General features: G+C 40.1%; 2 protein-coding genes across 2 annotated transcripts in view; one reads left to right on the top strand and one right to left on the bottom strand.

Moving 5' to 3' along the window:
* Positions 1–1,590: 1,590 nt before the first annotated feature.
* ACTL6A (actin like 6A) overlaps positions 1,591–27,722 on the top strand; it is a 29,765-nt gene continuing 3,633 nt past the window's right edge. Inside the window, exons 1-12 of the mRNA XM_028100831.2 lie at positions 1,591–1,733; positions 11,601–11,677; positions 11,838–12,012; positions 14,836–14,936; positions 15,763–15,860; positions 20,955–21,049; positions 21,350–21,456; positions 21,554–21,643; positions 23,136–23,197; positions 23,487–23,601; positions 23,751–23,831; positions 26,836–26,931. Coding sequence (XP_027956632.1) covers positions 1,709–1,733; positions 11,601–11,677; positions 11,838–12,012; positions 14,836–14,936; positions 15,763–15,860; positions 20,955–21,049; positions 21,350–21,456; positions 21,554–21,643; positions 23,136–23,197; positions 23,487–23,601; positions 23,751–23,831; positions 26,836–26,931 — 1,122 coding nt within the window. The 5' untranslated portion in view covers positions 1,591–1,708. The remainder of the gene's footprint in view (positions 1,734–11,600; positions 11,678–11,837; positions 12,013–14,835; positions 14,937–15,762; positions 15,861–20,954; positions 21,050–21,349; positions 21,457–21,553; positions 21,644–23,135; positions 23,198–23,486; positions 23,602–23,750; positions 23,832–26,835; positions 26,932–27,722) is intronic.
* Positions 21,144–27,722, bottom strand: part of MRPL47 (mitochondrial ribosomal protein L47) — a 40,559-nt gene continuing 33,980 nt past the window's right edge. Inside the window, exon 7 of the mRNA XM_028100833.2 lies at positions 21,144–21,582. Coding sequence (XP_027956634.2) covers positions 21,525–21,582 — 58 coding nt within the window. The 3' untranslated portion in view covers positions 21,144–21,524. The remainder of the gene's footprint in view (positions 21,583–27,722) is intronic.

Raw genomic sequence — 27,722 nt, 5'->3', positions numbered from 1 at the left:
GGACCTGAGCCGAAACCAAGAGTGGGTCACTTAACTGACTGTGCCACCCAAGTGCCCTTCCAAAAAACCATTTAAAAGTGGAATAACCTTTCTTAGCTCACAGGCCACACAAAAATAGAAATACCTTGGATGTGGCCATGGGGCTATGGTTTGCTGACCTCTGCATTATCTCATTGGGTTAATGGGGGTTTCCTAAATGATCAGATATATTGAGATTGTACTGTTAAGTGAATGGGAAAGTTTTCTCACTAGCCTTGTTCCTCACCCTACTATAACCTTCTGCCACGCTGCTGGCACTAAGACTTATGGGGCTTTATTCCATTGTTCCTAAGGTTAAGAGCGGCCTCTATGTCTAGACTCTAGACAAATCAACTAAAGAACTCCTTTCAACTATACGAGTATACAATCCAGGGGCGCCTGGGTGGCTCAGTTGGTTAAGCCACTGCCTTCGGCTCAGGTCATGATCCTGGAGCCCCGGGATCGAGCCCCGGGATCGAGTCCCACATCGGGCTTACTGCTCAGCAGGGAGTCTGCTTCTCCCTCTGACCCTCTTCCCTCTCGTGCTTTCTATCTCTCATTCTCTCTCTCTCTCAAATAAATAAATAAAATCTTAAAAAAAAAAGAGTATACAATCCATCTTAAGGATTTGAGCTGGAGTAACATGACCAGATTTGGGAGTTTTTATAGGTCGAGCTGCTTGCAATGTGGCCAAGAGGCAAGGCAATTAAGTTATTGCAGTAATTCAGGGAGAAAGACAATGGTGACGCGGACTGGGCTGGTAAAAATAGGAGACTAAGAACAGTAGACAGACTGGATATGTATTTAGCATTAGGTACTCGCTTGGATGAGGATTGTTTTACACTTGTCTCACAGGATAAAAGAAACTGATAATACTTCTAAAAATAATTTTTAAAGTGTTACCTAAATTTAGTTAGGAAAGTATATAGTATATCATCTCTTTCTTCTTTTAATTATTAATAACCATTTCAAAAATTGCAGGATCCTATCGGTTTGTCTGATTTACTGTTTCCCTACCCCAAAGTTGAGCATAACATTTTAATTTTTTTTAACATAAAAGTTAGCTGAAAGTACATTTTCTGGGAAAAAAAAATTCTGCATTCTCCACAGTCCAAAACTAGGAATCGCTGCGTGGGGACACTTTATATTTCTGGACTGTTTTCCAGAGGTTTACTTTGGGCTCCCGGATTCCCACCGCTCCTCAGCGCCCAGACACACCCCTGGACCCACCCCGCCACTTCCCTCCAGTCTCTCTCCTACCTCTCCTGCTCCCCCCGGCTTAGTCTCCCGCCCACTCGGGAAGCTCCGCCCCAATCTCACCCCTCACACCCCCCCCTCCCGCCTGCGGCCGGTTCCGCAACCCAACTCCTTCCCTCCTTCCGTCGCTTTCCCCTTTCCCCGCCTCCATGGCTGCCTTCGATTGGCTAAACTGGCTGTGCCGCGGCAGGGATGCAGCACAGCCTCGTCCTGATTGGCTAAAGGGTATCCGGGCCTCTCATGATTGGCTGATAAGAGCAGACAGCAAGTGTGACTGAGCGCCGGGGTGTGTGGACGCCGCTTTGTTGCCTGAGGGGGGTGGCGGTGGAAGTTAAGGGGGTGGGGGGCTAGTGCTTCTCGGGACCCGCATTCGCGGCCGTCGCAATCACTTCGCCCGGTAGCCTTTAGCGTAGGAGTCGCGCGGAGAGCAGCCATGAGCGGCGGGGTGTACGGGGGAGGTGAGTAAATGCGGCCGGACGAGAGAGCGCGCCTTTTTAGCGTGTGAGGTTTGTAACTGCCGCCCCCAGCCCTCCCCTCCCAGGCGGCCCCTTCCGGTCTCCCCTGCTCTGGACCCCAGCCTCCCCGCCCCATCCCCGCCCCGTGCTCTGCCCGCCCCCGGAGCCCACCCGGCTCGGCGAGAGCCTCGGGCGCCCGGAGTCGCCGCCTCCTGCGGCGGCCCCCGGAGGAGCAGGGTTTTGGGGGTGCGTGCCGGCCTCCGCCCGGGCGGGCACTCCATCCTGGGGGGTCGGCCCGCAGAGCCCCGGCTTGAGTGGCTGGCCGCAGGGTCGCATCTTCCCGGGTGTCTCCATAACTCGGCTACATTGGGGCGCGCGCGCGTGTTTAAACTTGGGAGGTCCCAGCAGTTTGCAAGCATGGACCGAGGGTTTCCACAACGACCCGTGGACCGTAAAGCGAGCCGCGAAGAGGTACCACTGATTGGAGGAGTGGCGGCCACTGAGGACGCAGCCGCCTCTTGTTGGGTGCTCTGTTGCCTCACACCTTTCATTAACTTCTGCCTGTTTGCTGACTGTGGGTTGTCCAGAGTTACTCGTGGGAACACCTGTAACTTAAAGATGTTGTTCTTGGGTCGGCTGCGGTGTGGTGGAAAGATAAGCACCGGCCTGGCAGTTAGAGAGACCTGGCTTGTACTTTCAGTCTCACCATTTATGGAGCGATTTGGCCTTGGGCAAGTTACTTAACTTTTCCCAACTTTAGGCTCCTCGTTTTGGGAATGATAATTCCTACCCAGTGGGGTGGTTGTGAAGGTTCAGTGAGATAATGATCCACTCGCTACACCAAGTTTAGTCCATGGGTCGGCAGTGTCAGCATCACCTGCAAGGTTTTTAGAAATGCAGTATCTCAAGCTCCGCCTGAAGTACACTGAATCAGAGCTTTCATTCTTGCTAGATAGGTAGGAAGCACTGATGTATGATTCTGGTTTTTGCTGTGTTTGATGAGTTTAGAGAACAAGGAGACAAATCTGAAGTGTTGCTTTTGTCAGTGTGTCTAGTAAGGTTATTGTTTCTGAAGAGGATGGCATTTTACAGGTAAGGGATAAAAATGAGGTTTTCAGAGTTCTTTTTTTTAAGATTTTCATTTATTTATTGAGAGAGAGAATGGTAGAGAGAGAGCAGGAGAGGGAAGAGGGTCAGAGGGAGAAGCAGACTCCCCGCTGAGCAGGGAGCCCGATGCGGGACTCGATCCTGGAACTCCAGGATCATGACCTGAGCTGAAGGCGGTGGCTCAACCGACTGAGCCACCCAGGCGCCCGAAGTTTTCAGCGTTCTTCGTTTTTGGAATGTAGCTTGAGTTTCTTTGTGGTAATATGCTGATCCTCATCCTCCTCTTCCCCGTTTATGTTCTTGCTTTTGATTTCCCAAATGTGAGAGTCAGTAGTTCCCCATTTTTACTCAAAGCCTAGTGGATCTTCATGATTTACCTCTTTCCCATCTGAAGATGCCATCCTGACCAAAAAACTGGGTCTTTGTGCCTTTGCTCACGGAGGCTGTTGACTCTCTTTTGACCTTTAGGTTCACTGATCCAGGGACCTAGAAGCTGTTCATGAGTTTTTCCTTAGAAAGCATTGTTTAATTTGACTGAGGTAGAAATGGATACTAATAATGCCAGCAGCAAACATATAGAGACTTTTCACGTGTTGCGTTTAATATGTGCATTAACTCAATCTGCAACAGCCATAGGAGATGATACTGCTATCCCCATATAATGGAATAAGAAAATAAGGTATGGGAAAGATTAAGTAACTGGCCCAGAGTTCCTAACAAGTGGTGAACAAGAATCTCTGGGATGAAGAAAAAGGCATTTCAATAAAACCCTTTCCCATTTTAAAAATAGATTTTTGGTTGTTTCTCCGTAAGTCATTTTTCAGTTATATAGCCACAGCATATTCGTATATGGTTTAGGTATTCAGAATAAACGTCCTGTGTCTCATTTGCTTATGGAGAGGAATATGTCTTAAAGCCTGTTTCATATATAAAATATTTAAAACTCACAAAAATAAGTGTATGGTTTTGTGTTTGAGTTACCCCTGTATGACTAGTATATGTAGTAGGTCATATTTTCCAAAGGGTGTACTGTGAAAAGAAACCAAACCTCCTACCTAGGTTTTGTGTAATTAACTTAGTAAGCTGTATTTTTAAGTTGCTTGCTTAATTTAAAAGATCTTTGCAGTTTAAATTTTAAAATTTATAGCTATCTTATTCTAATAATGATTTCTGATTAGATCTGACACTGATCTTTAGCTTTGGGTACAATGCATAATTCATCTGGATTTCCATACTTTCTGATTTCTGGGCCTACTCATTGCTCCTGTGACCCATCTTTCATGGTTCTCCTTTACTTCAAACTCGCATTATAAAAATAAACAGTCCAACTTTGATAAATTGTGTTTCATCATTCCTGCACCCCTCACCCCCAAATCTCTAACCTTAAAATTTTCTCAAAACCTTCATCTCCATGAGTTGGGGTATCCTTGTCCAAACAAAAAAAGAAAACCACCTTCCTGCTTTCTCCCAAAGTCATTTGCCTTCTTCAGTATCATATTGGAATGTTCTAAGACCAGGTTAGAAAATTGCCACCATTGCTTTATGTTTTCCCAGAAAAATCACCACACCTCTAAACTTGGAAGCCATTTACTCTGTGGAAAAACATCAGCATCCTCAGAAAAGTGAAAACAGTGTTTTTAGTAGCAAAGAGATCTAAGTTTTTTTTTTTTTTAAAGATTTTATTTATTAATTTATGAGAGAGAGAGAGAGAGAGGCAGAGGGAGAAGCAGGCTCCCAAGGAGCAGGGAGCCCGATGTGGGACCCAATCCCAGGACTCCAGGATCATGACCTGAGCCGAAGGCAGACGCTTAACCATCTGAGCCACCCAGGTGCCCCAAGAGATCCAAGTCTTGAGGATTTTTATCCATTAGAAATTGTATCCTGGTTTTTAAATACCCAGACCTGGGACACCTGAGTGGCTCAGTTGGTTAAGCAGCTGCCTCCGGCTCAGGTCATGATCCCAGGGTCCTGGGATCGAGCCCCCTGTCAGGCTCCCTGCTCAGCGAGAGCCTGCTTCTCCCTGTCCCTCTGCCTGCCACTCTGCCTGCTTGTGCTCTCTCTCTGTCTCTCTGTCAAATAAATAAATAAAATCTTAAAAAAATAAAAATAAAAAATAAATACCCAGACCTCCATGGCTATGGTTTAAGCCTCCTATTTCCCTTTGCCATTCTCCTATTTTGGGTTCATTAGTACTTTGTTTTTAACAAAACAAGGTACGGGAAATAGACCTATTTCCCATCCTTTGAAAAAGGAAAATAATCAGATGCAGAATTCCAAGAATCAAGAGTCTCACTCATTAAAATTCTATGTCTAGTTTGCCAAAAAATTAAAAAAAATTAAAAAAATAGTTTGCCATCTAATTAGGACAGGAGCATAATTGATTTGTTAGATTTTTTCATTTCATTTAAAAAAAAAAGTTTTTGAGTGCTCATTATGTGCCAGGCAGGTATAGGTATAGCCTCTGCCTCCAAGAAGCTTAGTCTTTTTTTTTTCTTTAAAGATTTTATTTATTTATTTGACACAGAGAGAGACAGTGAGAGAGGGAACACAAGCAGGGGGAGTGGGAAAGGCAGAAGCAGGCTTCCCGCCGAGCAGGGAGCCCGAGATCATGACCTGAGCCGAAGGCAGTCACTCAACCAACTGAGCCACCCAGGCGCCCCAAGAAGCTTAGTCTTAATAGGTGAGTCAGTCAAATAAATAGACACCATATTTTATCTATTTTTAGTTGTACACCCCCCCCATATTTAAGGAGCTGAAGTTGGCCTATTTCTCTTTTTTTGTGGAGGTTTTTCTGTTTTACATATTTAAAATTAAAAAAAAATTAATTCCAGTCTAATTAACATGGAATATTTCTTGATGATTTGGCAGAGTTTTATTGGTGTGGCAGTTTAATTGGCAGCATGCTTTTTTTTCTTACTGATGCACGAAGTAATGGTGTGTCTTATCATTTATATCCTATGATGAGAATTGGGTGACTTGATGAGAAAGGGTAACTAATTCAACACAGTGTGTTTCAGTAATGACAATATATAGAAGTTACAAAGATAGAGCAGAAAAGAAAGTTACTAACTCAGTGTGGGGGAGTCAGAGGACTTCACAAGAGAGGTTATGCGGATGATGGAAGAAGAGTAAAGAAGGACAGCATATGCAAAGGTTAGCTTAGTAAGAGCACATGGTGTGTTTAGGAGACAACATTATCCAGTAATGCTAGAATGTGAGGTGGGATATGAGACTACTGTCAGATTTTGCTAAGCCTTGAGTATCAACTGGGTGAAATGATTTGAATTTCATTTTGTAGATGATGGGAAACCACTGAAGGTTGCTCTCTTTTCATTGAAGGATATATGTACCCTTATGTTCAGAGTTACAATTTTGAAAGATAACAGTGCAGCAGTTTAAAAGGGGTTGGAGAAGGTGAAGAGATGGGAAGCATAATACTTATGGGGAATTGTAATAATTCCCTCTTGAGATAAAAGCTTGATTCAAGGGGCCCCAGGGTGGCTTAGTTGGTTGAGCATCCGACTCTTCATTTCTGCTCAGGTCATATCTCAGGGTCATTGTATCAAGCCCCCCTTGGGCTCTGCCCTTTCAGGGAGTCTGCTTGAGATTCTCTCTCTCCCTCTGCCCCTCCCCCCGTGTGTGTGTGTGTCCGCGCACTTGTACTCTCAAATCTCTTAAAAGAAGAGCTTGACTCAAGACGGTGGCAATGGCAGTAAAGAGGAAAGTAACTGAGAAATATTTGGCAAAACTTGATGAGGGGTATGAAAATCTGAAGACATTCACATTTCTCAGTGTTTTGCCTCTGCTGACTAGGCCACTAATTGTGATAGCACTGCTGAGATTAGGTTAGGTGGGATGGGGAAAAGACAGTGCTTCAGATACATTGAATTTGAGGTACCAGTGGGACATCGGGAGGAATTGATGTTGTACACCAAGAAGTTTGAGATACGACCTTTTGGCTCTCTGAGTAGCACCATGGTGGTTGCTAAGAACAAGTGCCTTATGGAAGGTGGCAGAAAAGGAGCCAAGAAGAAAGCAGTTGACCTATTTTCTAAGAAAAATTGGTCTGATGTGAAAGCACCACCTATGTTCAGTGTAAGAAATACTGGAAAAACACTAGTCAAGAGAACTCAGTGGAACCAAAATCTCATCTGAAGGCCTAAGGATCATGTTTTTGAAGTGAGCCTTGCTAATCTGCAGAATGATGAAGTTGCATTTATTTTTACTTTTTATTTTTTAAAGATAATTATTTGAGAGAGAGTGTGTGTACATTCATGGAGGAGGGTGGTATAGGGTGGGGCAGAGAGAGTCTTAAGCAGACTTTGCACCCAGCACAGAGCAGGGGTGGGGGGGCTCCATCACAACCTGAGCGGAAACTGAATCCGATACTTAACCATCTGCGCCAGCCATGTGCCCCTGATGAAATTGGATATGATGGATATGAGCCACCAGTCCAAGAATCTGTTTAAAATTTAGACATTTAATGGTAACAAATAAAAAATCTTGTTTGTGATGTTTAAAAAAAAAGTTTGAGATATGGATCTAGATGGTGAGGGCTTGAGAGAGAGATTTGAGATTGAAATTATTAATATTTTGGTAGAAGTTGAGGCTGTAGGGGTGGAGCAGATTACCTATGAAAGGATGAGTTAAAGAAGGAGTTTCTGGCCTCCCTAAGTAGTCCACAGGTAGAACTATATTTTATTATAATTGGTTTCTTTTATAATCTATTTTAAAACCTTTTTTTTTTAAGATTTTATTTATTTATTTGATAGAGAGAGAATAAGAGAGCACGGGAGGGAAGATGGTCAGAGGGAGAAGCAGACTCCCTGCTGAGCAGGGAGCCCGATGCAGGACTCGATCCTGGGACTCCAGGATCATGACCTGAGCCGAAGGCAGTCGCCTAACCAACTGAGCCACCCAGGCGCCCTATTTTAAAACATTCTAAGAAGGGAGTCATAAGTTTCCTAATGTGTCTGTATTTGTTTGCTAGGGCTGCCGTAACAAAATACCACAGACTGTGTGGCTTAAATAACAAATTAATTTTCTCTCTATTCTGGAAGCAAGAAATTTGATATTAAACTGTTGGCAGGGCTGTTTTTTTTTTTTTGGAGGTCTTTCTCCTTGGCTTATATAAGCTGTCTTCTCCCTGTGTCTTCACATGGTCTTTCCTCTACGTATCTGTGTCTAAATGTTCTCTTCATGCAAGGACACCAGTCATAGTGGGTTAGGACCCGTTCTAATGATCGCATTTTAATTTAATTGCCTCTTTTTTTTTTAATTGCCTCTTTAAATTAAGACCTTATCTCTAAATACAGTCGGGTTTTAAGGTACTAGGAGTTAAGACTTCAACATATGAATTTTAGGGGGAAACAGTTCAGCCCAGAGCTTTGTGAAAGACGTCCATGATACAGAAAAGGTTAAGATCCCTGGCGTAGGACAAAAGATTGATCCTTGAGAACAGTAACTGAAAATTTTGGTTAACCAGGCAAGGCAATTCATTTATTTAGTTAGGATATTTCTTTAGCCAGTATTCTGGTTAGTCAGTGTTAATGTTTATTAATTCATATTCATTGGTAACTTTACTATTTGTACTTGAGTGTACATGCTATGGTGACAACAAATGCTTTTATTTTTTTTATTTATTTTTTTTAAAGATTATTTGAGAGAGAGAATGAGAGAGAGAGAGAGCATGAGAGGGGGTAGGGTCAGAGGGAGAAGCAGACTCCCCGCCGAGCAGGGAGCCCGGTGCAGGGAGCCTGATGCGGGACTCGATCCCGGGACTCCAGGATCATGACCTGAGCCGAAGGCAGTCGCTCAACCGACTGAGCCACCCAGGCGCCCCAACAAATGCTTTTAAGGACCCCTATGTTCAGACAGAATAATTTGGATCAGAGAATTGTATAGAGAATAGATAATTACTTTGGGAAATGTAATAAATGCAGAAACTTCCTTTCAAATTAGAAATAAAAATAGGTGGCTCTTCATTTTATTTGACTAAAAATGAGATCATTATTCTGTAAGGACACCATCTCTTGACTACGAATATCTGTATAATCACTGATTTTTCTTTATTTTAAAACTTAATTTTTAGTACTTTCAACATACTAAAAGTATGTGTTAAATTTATATGTGATAAATAGATGTAATATTTTACTGTATTTGCCTGAGATATTTTAAGAAGTAGCATGTTATTGATATAGAGTCCCCTTCTCTCCCTCCTTAGAGGTAGCCACAGAACTGAAGTTGTAGGCTACATTCCCAGACCCTATGCAGATTTTATACTTTTACTCAGTGTGTGTGTCCATAATGAATTGAACAGTATCATAATGTCTGTGTGTGTGTGTGTGTGTGTGTGTGTATAGTAACTAGGTTTTCAAACTAGTCATTTTTTGGAGATTTATCCATATTAATACATATAGATCTAGACCATTTTAACTGCTGTATAGTATCTCATGGTGTGAATAAATTATAGTTTATTTATTTCCCTACTGGGAGACCATTAGATTATTTCTCTTTTTTCCTGTGATGAGCAGTGTGGTGATAATAATGGTAATAGCGGCTCCCACTTACTGTGATTTTTTTTTTTAAAGATTTTATTTATTTATTTGAGAGAGAGAGAGAATGAGAGAGAGAAAGCACGAGAGGGAAGAGGGTCAGAGGGAGAAGCAGACTCCCTGCCAAGCAGGGAGCCCGATGCGGGACTCGATCCTGGGACTCCAGGATCATGACCTGAGCCGAAGGCAGTCGCTTAACCAACTGAGCCACCCAGGCGCCCCCCACTTACTGTGATTATTATGTGCAGGTACTGTTCTAGGTGCTTACATGCATTACAGCATTTAACACATTTAATTATTAGAGCATCCTATGAGATAGGAACTGTTATGCATATTTACATATGAGGAAACTGAGGCAGAAAGGTTAGAAATCACCCAAGGTCACATAGCTAGTAAACATTCTAAAACATGTCTCCTTGTGATATGTGTGAGAGAGTTTCTCTAGAGAAGATAAAAGTGTAATTTCTCTGCATGCACATATTCAACTTTAGAGCATGTGACTGAATTGTGCATTGTGGTTGTATCAGTTTACAGTGTTCATAAACAAATGTGTAGGCGCTCTTCTTTCCCTACATCTTTGACAACACTTGGTCTTATCAGATGGATTTTGCCAATTTAATGGAGGTAAATAATAGTTCTTTCTTCTTTTTTTTTTTTTAAAGATTTTATTTATTATTTGACAGAGAGACGCGAGAGAGGGAACACAAGCAGAGGGCGTGGGAGAGGGAGAAGCAGGCTTCCCGCGGAGCAGGGAGCCCGACGTGGGGTTCCATCCCAGGACCCTGGGATCATGACCTGAGCGGAAGGCAGACGCTTAACGACTGAGCCACCCACGCGCCCCAGTTCTTTATTCTTTTTAATGATTGAAAAAAATTCTTCTTTGAAAAATTAGTGCCTGGAAAACCCAAGTGTTTTGTTTTTGGAGGCATTCTGTTTTGGGTGAAATATTTTTAAAGAATAATTAGAGGCTTTTCTCTGAATATGAATGTAAAAAAATTACCAGCTTTCTTCCTCAGCATTAAACTTTACTAAAAATCTTTGAAATGTGCGAACTTTGATAACTTCATTTTAATGATTTTCCTTGGTCTGTATAATTATATCTTAAACTCTTATTCTTCAGAGTCCCTCTTTTTCTTGGAGTTTTGCTAAGTTTCTTCTCTAAATGCATAGGATATGATTTCCCTTAACATATGAAAAAATGGTAGCTAAGTATACTGCATATCTTCCCTTTGCCCCTCCAGATCTACTTTCCACCCATTTCCGCCCTCTTTGTGCTCTTGAAGGCTGATCCTTATAGACTGCCTCAGTGGGTCTCTTAACCTCTGGTTTGGCCAGTGGTAGGGTAACCATATTTCATGCTTTATGCCTCTTGTCCTGGTATAACTATTAATAAGGAACCCTTTTTGCATTCAGAAGTGTTCTGGGTGACAAATTGTGAGATCACCCGAGCCAGTGGAGAGGGGGAACAGAGAGGTTGGCAGATTTATTAGTCTGATTTCTTCCCCTCAGGGTTAGCCATGGCTCACTGCATCCCTTAACTGAAGTCACAGCTGTCAGGTAGCCCTCCAAACACAACTCTCTCTGGGGTCTGGTAACAGTTCTTTCTCCGTGTTTCTTCAGTTTTTTTTTTTTTTTAAGATTTGATTTATTTATTTGACAGAGACACAGCGAGAGCAGGAACACAAGCAGGGGGAGTAGGAGAGGGAGAAGCAGGCTTCCCGCTGAGCAGGGAGCCTGATGCGGGGCTCGATCCCAGGACCCTGGGATCATGACCTGAGCCAAAGGCAGACGCTTAACGACTGAGCCACCCAGGCGCCCCTGTTTCTTCAGTTCTAAGGGTGGTAACAGATCTGTATTATTAGTGTTAGGGTATCATACTATCCCTTTTGGTTTTCCTGTATTGTGCCTATATCTTTGTAAATAGTCCCTTTAATAAGTAAACTCTTACAAATTACCCAGTTTTAGTGTACCATCTCATTCCTGATTGAACCTATACTGATACACAGTTATGACTTGTTATAGCCAAATGAATCTTTATTTTAAGGTGTATTCAAAACTAGGTTCAAGCTAGTAATAATGTGAATGTAATACCTGTTTTAATTTGTAATAGAGGTTTTACATACTTTCTCATTTTAAGCACATTAAGTACTCTTAATTTTCATATGATACCTGCAGGTTGTTAATGTTAATTATCCTTTCATCTTTTCAGATGAAGTTGGAGCTCTTGTTTTTGATATTGGATCCTATACTGTGAGAGCTGGTTATGCTGGTGAAGACTGTCCCAAGGTAAGTGTAGTGTTAGTTAATTGGATATGAAAGGGTCATTTATGTAGAATTAAATTCATGCAGAAATTCTGACTCAATTATAGTAAGACTTTAGTTAGAAAAAAATGACTACTTGGTGAAAGCAGGTAAAACTTGTATATCATTTTCTTGACTCTTCCAGGTGGATTTCCCCACAGCTATTGGTATGGTGGTAGAAAGAGATGATGGAAGCACACTGATGGAGATAGACGGCGATAAAGGCAAACAAGGCGGCCCCACCTATTACATAGATACTAATGCCCTGCGCGTTCCCAGGGAGAACACAGAGGCCATTTCACCACTAAAAAATGGGATGGGTACGGTGTTTGCTTCTGTGGATTTGATTTATAGAGTGTACATGCTATGTTTTAGACATAAAACTTGTAGGTCGAATACCGGGTATTTTGTTGTTTTTATTCCACAAGCTGATGTTCCAGGCACTGAGAATACAAAGATGCATTAAACACGTTCCTCTTCCTTAAGAGACTCACAGGGGAGATGGATACAAATATACAAATATGTAGGATAAGTGTTACAGCTATGTTTGATAAGCAGTGGGATTAGAGAGGAGAGGTATTTAACTCTGTCATTGGGGGTCAGTGATGGTTTTCATAAAGGAGGTAACTTTTTTACTGGATCTTGATCAATAAATAAGTGTTAGCCTGACTGGAAGGCTGGGTAAAGGAGAGCAACCAGCATATGTAAAGAGGTGGAGCTGCGTAAGAAGCGCACATGTTTAGAAAGATCATCAATTAAGTATGGCTGTAACAGTGGATGCATTAGGACCAGTTGCAGGAAAGATGGACAGAGAGCAGTCATAATAGGGCTTGTAAACCATGCAAAGGGTGTATTAAGCTGGCAACTCTGAAAGGTAACCCCAGAGGAATTTAAACAGAGGTATGAAATGTTCATATTTGCCAGCTGGAGAGATGATTCTAAAAGCAATATGTAGGCTAGATTGGAAGGAGTTAATAGAGACAGGAGGATCAGTTAGGGAGGTGAGAATTCAGATGAGAAGTGAAGAGCGTTGAAATTTTATCATTGATGGTGGAGATTCTGAGGTGGCTTTGAGAGATATCAAAAGAGGTGAAAAGAGAAGAGTTGAAAAAGTTTCTTCGATTTTTAATTGGGGTGATTGGGTACCATGCATTGAAGTAGGATAGAATGGAAGGAGCAAGTTTTATGGTCTTAAAAGGCAAGTGTAATACTTGAGATCACTCTTAGGTTCAGTTATTCACGAGAAGGACTCATAGGACTCAGCCTGCAGTTGTACTCATGGCTGAGATTTATTACACTGAAAGGATACAAAGCAAAATAGGAAAAGGCATGGAGTGAAGTTCAGAGGAAACCAATGCAAACTTCTCAGAGTCTTCTCACAGTGGAGTCAGGAAGGATGTACTTAATTCCTCCAGTGACGAGATGTAACAACGTGTATGTCTACCACAGGAGCTCATTAGAGACGATTTTTACTGGGGTGGTCACGTAGGGACCCTTTGCCTCGCATGTACTAAAAATCCAAGGCTCCCAGAGGGAAAGAAGGTATTCAGCATAAACCACATTGTACAAACAGTTTAGGCTCAGTGAGCTAGTCTTACCATTTAGGGGAAGTTTTATATCAGTGTAGGGAACTGGTTATCAGTCCAGTGATAACCTTTGGATGCCAGCCAAAGGTTTTTTCTGTACAGCATGCTTTTTTCTTGCAAGCAGGCTTTTTTCTGTACAGCATGTAAATGAGTTTGTTATTGCGTTCAAAGTATTTGAATATAGGTGCTGTTGTAGTAAGCAGGTGAGAAAAATTTTAAGACACGGAGTTGCATTTTATTAGCCAGAAAGAGTGTGAAATATGAGGGCGCCTGGGTGGCTCAGATGGTTAAGCGTCTGCCTTTGGCTCAGGTCATGATCCCAGGGTCCTGGGATCGAGTGCCACATCGGGCTCCCTGCTCCTTGGGAGCCTGCTTCTCCCTCTGCTTCTCTCTCTCTCTCTCCCTCTGTCTCTCATGAATAAATAAATAAAATCTTTAAAAAAAAAAAAGAGTGTGAAATATGAGACACGGGTTGAGGATGGGGTTCCTTGTCAGAGCTTGTTCTGTATTTAACCAAAGAGAAGAATGGGTGCCCATGAAAGAGAATGAGAAGGAATAGTTAGGGATGTAGGAGAATAAATATTCAGCAGAAAGCCAAGGGAAGAACAAGTTCTGGGAGCATAGAAATGATTCATTCTCATTGTTCTCAGCTGTGACATTGAGATTTACACTAAGAAGGGAAAAGTTAGAGTGACTGACAAAGTTTATTGACCAAAACAAACAAAATCCTCATATGCCTGTGGGAGTATGTTGTACAAGTCATGACATTCTTCTTTGGACTGTGGCAGAGCAAGTTTGTAAATTCTTGAGTAGTCAGTAGTGTCATAATGTTAAAGAGGTCAAGGGGCGCCTGGGTGGCTCAGTTGTTACGCATCTGCCTTCGGCTCAGGTCATGATCCCAGGGTCCTGGGATCGGGCCCCACGTGGAGCTCCCTGCTCGGCGGGAAGCCTGCTTCTCCCTGTCCCACTCCCCCTGCTTGTGTTCCCTCTCTCGCTATCAAATAAAAATCTTTAAAATAAAAAAGGTCAAGCAATATTACAAATGTGAAGTTTCTGCTGGATTTGTCTGTTAGAAGGTCGTTAGTGACTTATGCAAGCATTTTTGATGGAATGTTTAGGTGGAAGCCAAATTGAAGGCATATTATATTCCCTGAGGGTTCTTTCTTTAATCTTTTAATCTTTTTTCAAGTAGATTATAAGCTTTTTGGGAATATCAGATCTAGATCATACCATTCTTTTGTATTTTCTCTTACCATTTAAATTGCATACTGTCTCTAGTAAGTACTTACTGAATAATTATTTGGTATCACTAATTACATTTGGGACAGGTCTAAGAGTTGTGATACTGTGGGGGCTGGAGCAACCAAAAAGAATTTCCATATTTATAGAAAACAAAGATGATGTCTATATAAAGTACTATATTATGAAGTAAATCTATGAAATAAGTAGGTTTTGTATGTTAAGTGTTAATGCTAAACTGTAGAAACAGTCTCTTAAAAGATTCTGTATTCATCTTCAACTAAGCATTGTTTTCAAGGTGTTAATCTTATATTATAGTTGAAGACTGGGATAGTTTCCAGGCTATTTTGGATCATACCTACAAAATGCATGTCAAATCAGAAGCCAGCCTGCATCCTGTTCTCATGTCAGAAGCACCGGTAAGACAAACTTTCTTTTCTGAGTTTCTGTAGTTGCTGTTTTTTAAACTAATTCGAAGAATGTTTTATTTTTCTTTAAAGAGGCATAGAAGTTCATATTTTGAATTTTGAAAATTCGGGAAAGGGGGATTAATTTTTATATACTATTATAATTTTTATTATTTCAGTAGTTAAAATATTCAAAGAACAATAACAAAGCACCCTAAATGGGGTTTGATTATTATTTTTTTCCCAGGGATTTATTTAACATTTGATTTCCTTGGGCTGCTTCCCATTTGGATTTATGAATTGTCCCTATGCCCCAGGGGCAGGGCGTATCTGCTTTTATACTCTGCTCTCCAGGAGAGAAGGCAAATGTGGAACTTACTAGACTGAAGTCTCTTGTGACATAAATTTGGTAGAGTCCAAAGAGCCCAGCAGGCTAGCATACGATCATAAATTATCAGTATTTTGTTTCCTAGTTTCCTTTAGGAGTACCAACTCTAAGTAGGAAAATTTGGTGGTTTAAAATTACTAGATTCACTCTTAAGATTTAATATACTTTATAAGAATCGTGATTTTGTTGTACTTTGAAAAGTCAGTAGTAACTTGTAGAATTCATGGCAACAGATAATTTTACTTTTTATTAAATGATAAATTTTAATTTATATTTACTAAATTTATTTACAGATAAATAGAAATATACATATATATGAAGATTATTTTCTGTGGTACTCTATTTTTAATGTTTACATCTTTGTTAATATAGTGCTATATTGAATCTTGAAATCAACATTTTAGTTTTTAAACAGTAAATAACTTGCATTTCTTTTTCCCTCTTCTCAAGTGGAATACTAGAGCAAAGAGAGAGAAACTGACAGAGTTAATGTTTGAACACTACAACATCCCTGCATTCTTCCTTTGCAAAACTGCAGTTTTGACAGCGTATCCTTGAAAGAGTAATACTCAGCTTTTCTTTCAAAGTAAATGTGGTGCTGCCGTTAAAGAGAATGCCCCCAGCAGGAAGACATGAGCCAGTTCTTTGGCTTTTTCTCTCTGCCTTTGTGGCTATCTGTCTTTCAGTATTTTTTATTGGAATAGATATACCAGAAGTTATTAGAGGGAAATAAAGAAATGCTCACATCCTGCTTGTTGACAAGGTTTTAAAAAATTTTGTTTTTAGAAGGGGAGTGTGAATAGAAGGTAATGTTTAAGCCAGTTGGATTAAATAAGTTCAGAGATTGTCATTTCCCTTCTCTCTCATTACCATAGAAAAGTGGAAATTACCTATAAATTCACTTAAGATTTAATCACCAATATTTAGAAAATCACATATTTATTGTAGACTTGTTAGGGGACAGATAAGGAAATACTATGTCCTTATCTCAAAGAATTTGTAATGTGATATTCTTCTTAAGAGGTAAATAATTGATTTAAATAGTACCTTAAGGGCTGCCTGGGTGACCCAGTCAGTTAAGTGTCTGCCTTTGGCTCAGGTCATGATCCCAGGGTCCTGGGATCGAGTCCCATGTCGGGACTCAGCAGGGAGCCTGCTTCTCCCTCTGCCTGCTGCTTCCCCTGCTCGTGCTTGCTCTCTCTCTGTCAAATAAATAAATAAAAATATTAAAAAAAAATCTTTATGAAGAGAACAGAATTTATTTGTATGATGGGGAGAAGGAGCCCTGTATTTAGAGTTTAAGTTGAAATGCTTACAAACTGTGTGATTTTTGAATTAAGTGCTTAAAACCTAGCTTTACTTTTTACTCACTTATGCTGTATACCTCCCTGGATTGCTGTAATATTCAAGTAAATTTTACATATATATGAGAATCACTGTGGTAGCTGTAATCTAACATTGTCTGTAGAGTTGTGTTTTGCTTTTTTTTTTTTTAAGATTTTATTTATTTGACAAGGAGAGAGAGAGAGAGGGAGAGAGCAAGCACAAGCAAGGGAACAGCAGGCAGGGGTGAAGTGGGCTCCCTGCTCAGCGGGACTCGGTCCCAGGACCCTGTGATCATGAACTGAGCCAAAAGCAGATGCTTAACTGACTGAGCCACCCAGGTGTCCCTAGTGTTGTGTTTTGGAGATGATTTTAGTGAAAGTGTGGAGGTAGAAAGTGTAAGTGTTCTTTCCAGTGACTTAGTTTATAGTTGAAGATTTCTATTAGACTTCAGAAGGAGTTGTGGAAATAGGTTTGGGTCAAACTGTAGAGACCTTGCATGTTAGATTTTTAAAATTTGAACTTTAGACTCTAGTATAGCATTGCAGGTTTTTGAGTAGAGGCTGGAGAATGCTAGCTAGCACTGTGTGTGTTATCTCATTTAATACCCCTAATAACCCTCTCAGGAACGTGGTCAAAGTAAGCAAACTAGTTCAAGTCCACAATTTAAAAGTGGCTTTACTGATCTTGAACATAGGTCTGTTTGGCTACTTCCTTATAAGGAGTGTGTAAACAGAATGGGGCATGGTTCTGTTTTTTTAACCTTTTATTATGGAAAATTTCTAACACAAAAGAAGATAGAATGTTATATTGAACCTCCATGTGCCTGTCACACAGTTCAATTTTCAACACATAGCTAACTTGTAGTAGTTAAAACCCAACCCACTCCTCCTCCCACTATGATTTTGAAGTAAATCCCAGACATGGTATAATTTTATCCATAGAAACTTTAGCATGTATCTCTAAAAGATTTTACCATGTGTCTAAAGACAAAAAAAAAAGTAATCACAACTTTTTTTTTAAAACAGTGTAGTATATTTGAGTCAGGACCTGAACAAGGGTCATACATCGTATTTGTTCAGTATGTCTCTTAGGTCTCTTTTAATCTATAGATTCTACTCCCCCTGATCCTTTTTTTCTCTTGTAATTTGTCTGTTAAGGAAGTAGATTGTCCTGTAGAATTTCCTACATTTCTGGATTTAGCTGACTGGTGTCCTTTTATTATGTTCTTCTAGCCCAGTGGATCTCAAACCTTGTACATCCAGAGCTTTTATTTATGTGAATTATAGCTGGCAGTGTTTACCATATTGGAAATTAAAATAGAAACCAAAAAAATTAGATTTCTTAGTTTAAGTAAATTCATCATTGTATGTTAATGTAAAATATTTTAATGAAAATCAGTTGATTTCTGAAACCCCCCAAATTACGAGAAGAGTGGAATTATTTTACATATTTTCAGATCTCTTTAATGTCAGGCTTAATAGCAGATGTTGGATTCTCATATCTGTCTTTTGAGTTCAGTCTGTTCTGTATCACATGTGACATGGTCTCTGGAAAAGTCGCATATACGCTCATGAAAGGGTGAGCTTGAAAAAGGCAAATAACATCTTAGTAGTATTCTAAAAATTGTTTTGACCTCTCAAACATTATGTATGGCTTCAGGACTCCTTCAAACTTTAAAGAATTACTGAGGACTGCCAAGATTTTGTTTGTGTGGATTATATGTCAGGATTACTGTGAGAAATTAAAACTAAGAATTTTTTTTTTTTTTTAAAGATTTATTTATTTATGAGAGTGAGCAGGTGTGTGAGGTGGGGGAAGGGCAGAGAGATGGGGAGAGAAGTAGATCCCCAGCTGAGCTCGGAGCCTGATGCATGCGGGGGCCTGATGTATGCATGGCTCAATGTTGGGCTTTATCTTATGACCCCCAGATCATGACCTGAGCAAGAACCAAGAGTCAGGTGCTCTGCTGACTGAGCCACCCAGGTGCCCTAACTGAGAATTGTTTTGGCATTTATGTATTCACTTAAATATGACCAAAAAGACCCATTAAGGTTAACATAACATTTTTATGAAAAAGATATATTTTCCAAAACAAAAATATTAGAAGGATAGCATTGTTTTATTTGACTTAATTGATAGCTGGGTTCTCATATCTGCCAACCTCAGGCCCTGTCCTCTTGACACCTCAGGCTAGTAAAGAGGGCCTTCTGCTGTCCAAGCTGCATACTGTTGGAGAATGCAGTTAGCTGCTGTGATTTTGCAGAGTGGATTACTGTTTTCTCTGTTTTTGTTGGGCACCCTTGAAGTCCTGCCCCTGAAGCGTTTAGCAGTCAGTCAGAGATAAGGGTATATTTTATACTCTGGTTTTGGTTTGGGTTTGACCCCTTCTGTAGTTCTCTGGCTTCCAGGGTTTCTACCTTACCTGTCCAGCTTTTCTTCCAGCGCTGAACTCCTTTCTCTGTTCACTGAAGGTGGTAAAGTTGTAATTTTCCACCACTGCTTTCCCAACTGTGGCCATGGAGGTGGGGAGCACTTTCAGGCAAGGAAGCTACAACTTGAACTTCTTACCCCTTCCAGTTGCTGTTTTATGAGAGTAAATTTTGGCTGAATTTTGACTGCTTTTGAATACTTCCTAATATCTTAAGATGGTCATTTAAGATAATTTGTCCAGATTTTGTTATTTATAGGAAGGTCCATATACCTTTATGCCACTTTTTAGTCTGGTATTACTGCATCTGTCACTTTGTATTAATAGAGCATCAAATTAATGTTTATGTATATAGTTGACCAGAGGTCAGTAGGGTACCAGTACTAGCAAAGATAAATCACCAACCTGTCTTTCTAGCCATTGATTCTCATTGATTCTGATCATTCTTACGCATTGCTTGGTTTTCTGCCCTTAGCCCTTCATCTCTCTTGACATGCTCTTTCTGGTTTAAATTATCCATTTCCTTGGCTTCAGATACCAGTTCTACACTAACAGATTCCAAATCCGTATCTGTTTTGTATCCCAGATCTTTCTTGTGAGCTTCAGGCCCACATCCAGCTGTCCTACTAGAACTTTTTGTATTAATTATCTGTTGAAGCACTTTAAACTCATTATATCCAAAACTGAATTAATCTTCTCTCCCCTCAAATTTATTCCTCCTCCTTTATATCTTCTTACTCGCAGTTGCGCAGACTAGAAATCTTTCTCTTTACCCCTTCTAGTCGGTCATCAAGACCTTTTTTTTTTTTTCTCCCCACTACCTCCCAAATCCATTGATTTCTCTCTTTCCACTGCCACTGCTTTCGGTGCAAGCTATTTCTGGGATTACTGCAACCCTTCCTCTTACCTTGCCCATTCTTTTTACTCCCCTCTAATAATCATCTTTAATTGCCAGGCTGCTTTAAGCCAGAATCATCTTCAACATTCTTGCAGGCTCTGCTGAACTACTTTGCACTTCCCTGGCCTCACTGTATCCTCTTGCCACCTGCCCTTTCCACATGTTCCTCTCTCTTCCCTGTGTTTTCCTCCCTAGCTTACATTTGGATTTCCCCAGGGTTGGTTAGGTGGGCTCTCCATTATACCCCCGGGGCACCCTGAGTTGTTCTTTTCACAGGTTACTGGTCTCTACTAAACAGGATATCCTTCAGGGTGGAGTCCGTTTGGGAGCACCTTTTTGTGCCTTCTGTGCTTGGGAATGTCAGGGCCAGACTGAATACCTTCCATTATTCAGTACCAGACTTAACACTAGGCACCTAATAGATGCTCAGTAAATACTTGATGACCAAGTGAATGGCCCTCCTCCTACGTACTGGTTTATGAGGTTCATGTGACACATGCCTTCTGCAGCACAGAGCTGTGGAATGTGGGGTCTGCCAATATTTGTTGGCTGTTGAATCCACCTGGAATAGCTTTCCCATTGAGTTGTGGGAACTGCCACACTGCTGAAATGGTTGTTCTTTAACCTATGTGGAGAATGATTTTAGTTCCTAGCTCAAATGCCACAGCCTCCCACCGTTTTACTGAGTTTCTATAGATTTTGTTAAATAGAAGTCCTTTCATTTGGCTCCAGAGACTTTGAATGATTGTGCTAATTTTGACCAGTTTAATAGATGTCTCTGGGATAAAGGTTTCCCTGACTCCCTTTCACCATCATTTTGGAAGTGCTGCTTGTTGTCATTTGTCTTTAAGCCAGTTATTTGACACCAGTTTTCATCCCTGGATTAACTTTAACACCTTTTAAGCCATAATACACATGTTTAAGAATGCCTTAATAAAACCTTCCCTTTACAAGCCTTGATACTTTCTTTTCCTTAATGCTTTAAACTAGATTTGCTAATGGTCGTTCTACTGGGCTTATTTTGGACAGTGGAGCCACTCATACCACTGCAATTCCAGTTCACGATGGCTATGTCCTTCAGCAAGGTAAATGGATTTAATGAGGGTACGCTGAGATGATGTTAGCTGCTATGAAGACGTAGATAACAGAGCAGTGAAGTGGACTATCAAGTCATACCAGTTTCCAAATAATGTCTCTTTATTAAGAGTTTTTAAAAAATCTTTATAATGTGTATTTAAAACTGATGCATGGCTTCATTCATGCTTAGAGGGATAGTTCAGTTAATTCTACTTGAAAAAGTTATTCATATATAAATACACAGAAGAATTTGTCCCAAGGAGCTTGGATTTAATGCTGTCTTAGCCTTGTTTAATCTGTTTTCATAGGCATTGTGAAATCCCCTCTTGCTGGAGACTTCATTACTATGCAATGCAGAGAACTCTTCCAAGAAATGAATATAGAACTGATTCCTCCATATATGATTGCATCGAAAGTAAGTGATGCTTGAATTTTCTCTTTGGGATTTATCTCCAACTCCCCACCCCCATGTTGTGAACTCTGTTAACCTAGCACATGCTCTTGGTACTCAGGAAGCTGTTCGTGAAGGATCTCCAGCGAACTGGAAAAGAAAAGAGAAATTGCCACAGGTTACAAGATCTTGGCACAATTACATGTGTAATGTAAGTACCCTTATTCTCTTTATAAAACCATTATAGGCTGTAGGTTTTTGAATAGAATGTGAGCAGTTTGTATTTTTTTTTCAAGATTTTATTTGAGAGACAGCACAAGTGGGGGGAGGGGCAGAGGGAGAGGGAGAAGCAGGCTCCCCACTGAGTGCAGGGCCTAATGCGGGGCTCACTCCCAGGACCCAGAGATCATGACCTAAGCCGAAGTTGGATGCTTAACCAACTGAGCCACCCAGGCACCCTGAGCACTTTATAGTTTTAATGGTATTTTACAAACAAAAATAATAGCTTATTTTGAGAGGGAAAGGTGCTTTTCATATTTGTCAAACAAATTATCTCAACAAACTATTATATTCATTTGGATTACAATAAGACCTGGAAGGAACTTTGGTTTTAGAATAAAAACAAACATGCTATTTTGTACATTTTTTTGTCTAAGATAGTGAATGGTTCTAGTATGTAGAGACCTGCTAGTATGGCTCAGTTATGTTCTCTTTTTTAACATCAGTCAGCCATATTAAAAATGTCATTATTCATAGTAAGGAGCCAGTAAGATTCTCTTTACTAAAGATCCATCTCTGAACATACAACTTAAAGGAAGAGGAGTTAGTAAAACCTCTCACACCACAGATGTATATGCATTTCTAACAGTAAAAGGATATGAAAGCCATAATTTACTGTCAGAGATGTATCCTCTCTGATACTGTTTTGCACCTAAAGATAAAGATTTTTTGTGGGTGTTCAGTAGAAGGGGAAATTGTGAAGATGATTAACAATTTTGCCTAGATATTAGATTTTTCTTTAGCAGCCTAGAGGTTGTATGTATTCCGTAGTAAAATTTTTCATTGTTTTTACACTATGTGCAGTCATTAAAAATTACATAAGATGCCATGTATGTGCACATGTACACATATTCAGATAATGAAATCTTGCTTCTAAGTTTAGGCTTATTTTTAAGGAAAAAACCGTGTTCTCAAACCAGTTTTGTTATGCAGGACAGGTACAGGGGTTCCTGATTTTTTTTTTTTATTTCTTCATTGTTCCATAATTATTGTTAACTTAAATGTGGTATAATATAGTTTTTTTTTTTTAAAGATTTATTTATTTATTTGAGAGAGCGAGAGAGAGTACATGAGAGGGGGGAGGGTTAGAGGGAGAAGCAGAATCCCCGCTGGGCAGGGAGCCCGATGTAGGACTCGATCCTGGGACTCCAGGATCATGACCTGAGCCGAAGGCAGTCGCTTAACCAACTGAGCCACCCAGGCGCCCGTGGTTTAATATAGTTTCTAATGCAAATGTTTAGAATTCGGTTTCTTGATACTCTGAGTCCTTGCTGGATAGACTTATACCCTTGAAATGACTTTGCCATCCAGAAACATGGTCTGGTTTCATTAAGGTATTTTAGATATAATACTACAAAAGTATAGATTGCAAAGACAAATCTCCATAACCTTGTTTCTTAAAAACTTTTTTTTTTAATTCATAGTGTGTTATCCAGGACTTTCAAGCTTCGGTACTTCAAGTATCAGATTCAACTTATGATGAACAGTATGTTTTCTTATCTACAAGATTTATAATAGCTCATTAAAACTTCATACTAAACTTCTAAACACTGAATACTTCATAAATGAGGAGAGAAATCGATTTGTTTAGTTAAAGAATTGCAGAATATGCTTAACTGGTCTAAAGGTAAAAAGTTATGGTAAGAAACACTGACTAACATAAAAGAAAGATATTCTCACTCTGCTTTCTTACAAGTTGATAATTTCTTAGTTTATATTTTGAGCAGGATTTTTTTTTTTTGTCTTTTGTTTAATGTTGTTTAATATGTTTTCAGAGTAGCTGCACAGATGCCAACTGTTCATTATGAATTCCCCAATGGGTACAACTGTGACTTTGGAGCAGAACGGTTAAAGATTCCTGAAGGATTATTTGACCCTTCCAATGTAAAGGTATAAAAGCTTGTTTCATAATTAGCTTGACTTGTCCCATATATGTGAAGATCTTGTGTAATTATAAAACCTAAATAAGACTGACTAGATATTTTTGCGTGTGTTGTTTGAAGTTCTTCTGTTGACTACTAATTTTTATTTTGTTGTAGGGATTATCGGGAAATACAATGCTGGGAGTCAGTCACGTTGTCACTACAAGTGTTGGAATGTGCGATATTGATATCAGACCCGTAAGTGTCAGCCTTCTGCTTACAGTATAAAGGTATTTTTTTAGGGTAAGGAAGTACCCCCAGATCACTGTTTAAGTTGTCAATTTTGGCCATTGACTTTGAAGTCCATTTTAGAATGTGTAAAATCATGAAGTACTAGAAAAGGAAAAATGCAAAACTCTAGAACTGTGGTGTCCGTGGAAGCTACCGGCCACATGTGACAATTTAAATTAAATTAAAATAAGTAAAAATTTGGGCACCTGGGTGGCTCAGTTGGTTAAGCGACTGCCTTCGGCTCGGGTCATGGTCCTGGAGTCCCGGGATCGAGTCCCGCATCGGGCTCCCTGCTCAGCGGGGGGTCTGCTTCTCCCTCTGGCCCTCTTCCCTCTCGTGCTCTCTATCTCTCATTCTCTCTCTCTCAAATAAATAAATAAAAAAAAAATCTTAAAAAATAAGTAAAAATTTAAAATTCCATTTTTCAGTTGCACTAGCCACATTGTAAATGTAGCTAATGGCTACTGTTTGACAGTGCAGATAGTGAACATTTCTGTCATCACTGAAAGTTCTTTTGGACAGTGCTCTTCTAGAGATGTCCTAAAACATGACAAACCAAAATATATATTATTGGTGATTTTTCTTGTATAATTTTGCTACTTTTATTGTTTAGGAAGGTATGGGTTTAAATTATGTAACTTTTACATGGAGTATAGTTTAGAGTGCTTCTAAACTATTTTTTCATATTTTTCGTATTTTTTGTGCTTTGCCAAGTTTTATGTACTAACTCCATATTATATATATACTAATTATTAGATTGATTATATCTTATTTAAACTCTAGATTCAGGGGCACCTGGGTGGCTCAGTCAGTTATGTGTCTGCCTTCAGCTCAGTTCACGATCCCAGGGTCCTGGGATCAAGGCCTGCGTCAGGCTCTCTGCTCAGCGGGGAGTCTGGCCTCTCCCTCTGCCCCTCCCCCTGCTTGTGCTCTCTCTCTCTCAAATAAATAAATAAAACCTTAAAAAATCTTTTTTTTTTTTTTTTAAAGATTTATTTATTTGAGAGAGAGAGAATGAGAGATAGCATGAGAGGGAAGAGGGTCAGAGGGAGAAGCAGACTCCCCGCCGAGCAGGGAGCCCGATGTGGGACTCGATCCCGGGACTCCAGGATCATGACCTGAGCCAAAGGCAGTCGCTTAACCGACTGAGCCACCCAGGCGCCCAAAACCTTAAAAAATCTTAAAAAAAATTAAAACCCTAGATTCAGTTTGTAGCCAACATATTGCCTTAAAAAATTGTTTGAGTTAATTCATTTGCTTAGAGCATAGTGCTGATAGCTAGAGATGTATAAAAAACGTTCAAAAAAGAGTTTTGAGTGGCTATGAAAATATTCTTTATTTCAACTAGCCACCTGGCAGGCATGTGCTGCTTCAAGGACAATAGGGATGTAAGTATGGAATTTTTTTAGCACAAATTCAAGGCCACTTTAGGGGAAGGCAATTTAATTGAATTATACTTACTATAAGAGTGTGATAACTTCTTGATTTTAGTGAGATTTCTCCCTTAGTTAACTAATGTTGATTGCAGAGGACATGCTTCTATATTCCATTTTCTCTTTTAAAAGTTAGATGATTTAGACATTTGGAATAAATTTTTAAAATATGAACTTAACCACTAAAAAGCATACAGGCTGATACGTATGTATACTAATGGAATTCAAATAAAAACTTAAAAAAAAAAGGTAGGCTGACATTTAGCTTTCTGATACATACATGCAAATTAGAGGTAAATATACTTGTAAGTAGGGACTTATTTTTATTTGGGGGAGGAATCAGCATGTCGATTTTGAAAAAGTTCCCCATGTCGTTCTGATGCATAACCCTGCAAGAGAAAGGTAGCAGTCATTTTGGCCAGGGATATTATGATTATGCATTGTCTATCATAATCATTAAATAATCTTCATTGTCTAATTTTAAATACTGTAACTTCTAGATGAGCATTCCAAGATGAAGGTATAAAATAAACCTCTAACTAAATATTGGCAGCTCTCTGCCAAAAAACTGTGTTTGGGTTTTTGTTTTAGAATAATTGCTTTAAGTTAGTGGTTCTTAAACTTTAAATGCACATTAAATTATCTGGAAGGTTGTTTTTTTTTTTTTTTTGAGAGAGTGGGAGCACGTGAGTGGGGGCAGGGGCAGAGGGAGAGAATCTTCAAGCAGACTCCCCACTGAGTGCAGAGCCCCTGATGCAGGGCTTGATCCCATGAGCCATGAGGTCATGATGGGAACCAATACCAAGAGTTGGATGCTCAATCGACTGAGACACCCAGGCGTCCCAGAATCTCTTGAGTTTTATTTTTTTTTTAATTTTTAATTTTTTTTTTTAAGATTTTATTTATTTGACAGAGACACAGCGAGAGAGGGAACACCACAAGCAGGGGGAGTGGGAGAGGGAGAAGCAGGCTTCCTGCGGAGTGGGGAACCCGATGCGGGGCTCGATCCCAGGACCCTGGGATCATGACCTGAGCCGAAGGCATACGCTTAATGACTGAGCCACCCAGGCGCCCCCCCATCTGGAATTTTAAACAAACAAACAAAACCTTTGCCTGGGCCCCATCCCCAGATTTTTATTTAATTGCCCCCGGCATTGATGTTTTATAAATTCCCTAAATGAATTGAATGTGCAGCAAGGATTGAGAACCACTGGATTAAGGTACTAGGTCTATATAGAAATAAAAATATTAAAAAAGAAAGGGAAAATTGTAGAGGACGACACAGTTTTAGTTGTAGTTGTATTTAGAACTGTTGGAAACAGGTACATGGGTGGCTCAGTCAGTTAAGCGGCTGCCTTTGGCTCAGGTCATGATCCCAGGGTCCTATGATTGAGCCCCGCATCAGGCTCCCTATTCAGCAGGGGTCTGCTTCTCCCTCTCCCTCTGTGTTCTCTCTCTCAAGTAAATAAATAAAATCTTAAAAAAAAAAAAAAACTGTTGGAAACATTTGGAACTAATTTTTTTTTTTTTAATCCTAGGGTCTCTATGGAAGTGTTATAGTGGCAGGAGGAAACACGCTAATACAGAGCTTTACTGACAGATTGAATAGAGAGCTCTCTCAGAAAACTCCCCCAGTAAGTTTTATTTGTTCTTTGGTAGTAGTCTTCAGTCTTGTGTCCTCATCGCTGGTGTAATCTTATAGATGAGGTTGGTATTTTGTGTGTGCCTAATACAGTATTACCTAAAAAAAGGTTAATAGCCCTTGTTACTTGAATTTTCAGATGACATCTTTTCATAAATGACTGTTGTACTTGAATCTTTTATTCATTGATTCCATATTTAAGTACCTATAGTCTGCTAGGCACTAGGGGATATAAACTATAATCCCTGCCCACTAAGGGCTCAGTCTGCTAGGAGGAATAGACTTGCATAAAGACTGTAACGTGCTAAGTGGTTTTAGTAGGTCATGAACCAGGCACTCTAGGGAACACTGTAGAGCGAGCACTTAACTCCCTCATGAAGAAACTGAATGAATAGGAGTGCAACTGGTTGGTAATTTATGAAAGGACATCTAGGTGGAGGGAATGCCATGTGCAAACTATGACGGGAAGATGGCATATTCTAATATTTCAACGTAGTTGGCTTAGTCTGTGCAGAAGTGGGAAGAGTGATATGGCTGGGAAGATGGATGGTGTATTAATTTCCTAGGGCTGCCATAACAGAGTACCACAGACTAAACTGGGTGGCTTAACACAACAGGAATTTATTCTGTTCTGGAAGCTAGAAGTCTGAAATCAACATGTCAGCAGGCTCTCCTCTCTCCTTTCTACCCCCAAAACATAGAGATAGAATTCTTTTTTCCCCTCTTAGCATTGGATGGTTTGCGAGGAATCCTTTGGTGATTACTGGTTGCCGTTCCAAGACT

Source organism: Eumetopias jubatus, unplaced genomic scaffold (assembly GCF_037043125.1).
Source record: "Eumetopias jubatus isolate StellerSeaLion01/CBP00866 unplaced genomic scaffold, mEumJub1_p1.0 scaffold_1, whole genome shotgun sequence".
In the NCBI taxonomy this organism is placed as follows: Eukaryota; Metazoa; Chordata; class Mammalia; order Carnivora; family Otariidae; genus Eumetopias; species Eumetopias jubatus.
Note: the sequence above shows the minus strand (reverse complement) of the source record. Positions and strands in the feature narration are given on the sequence as shown.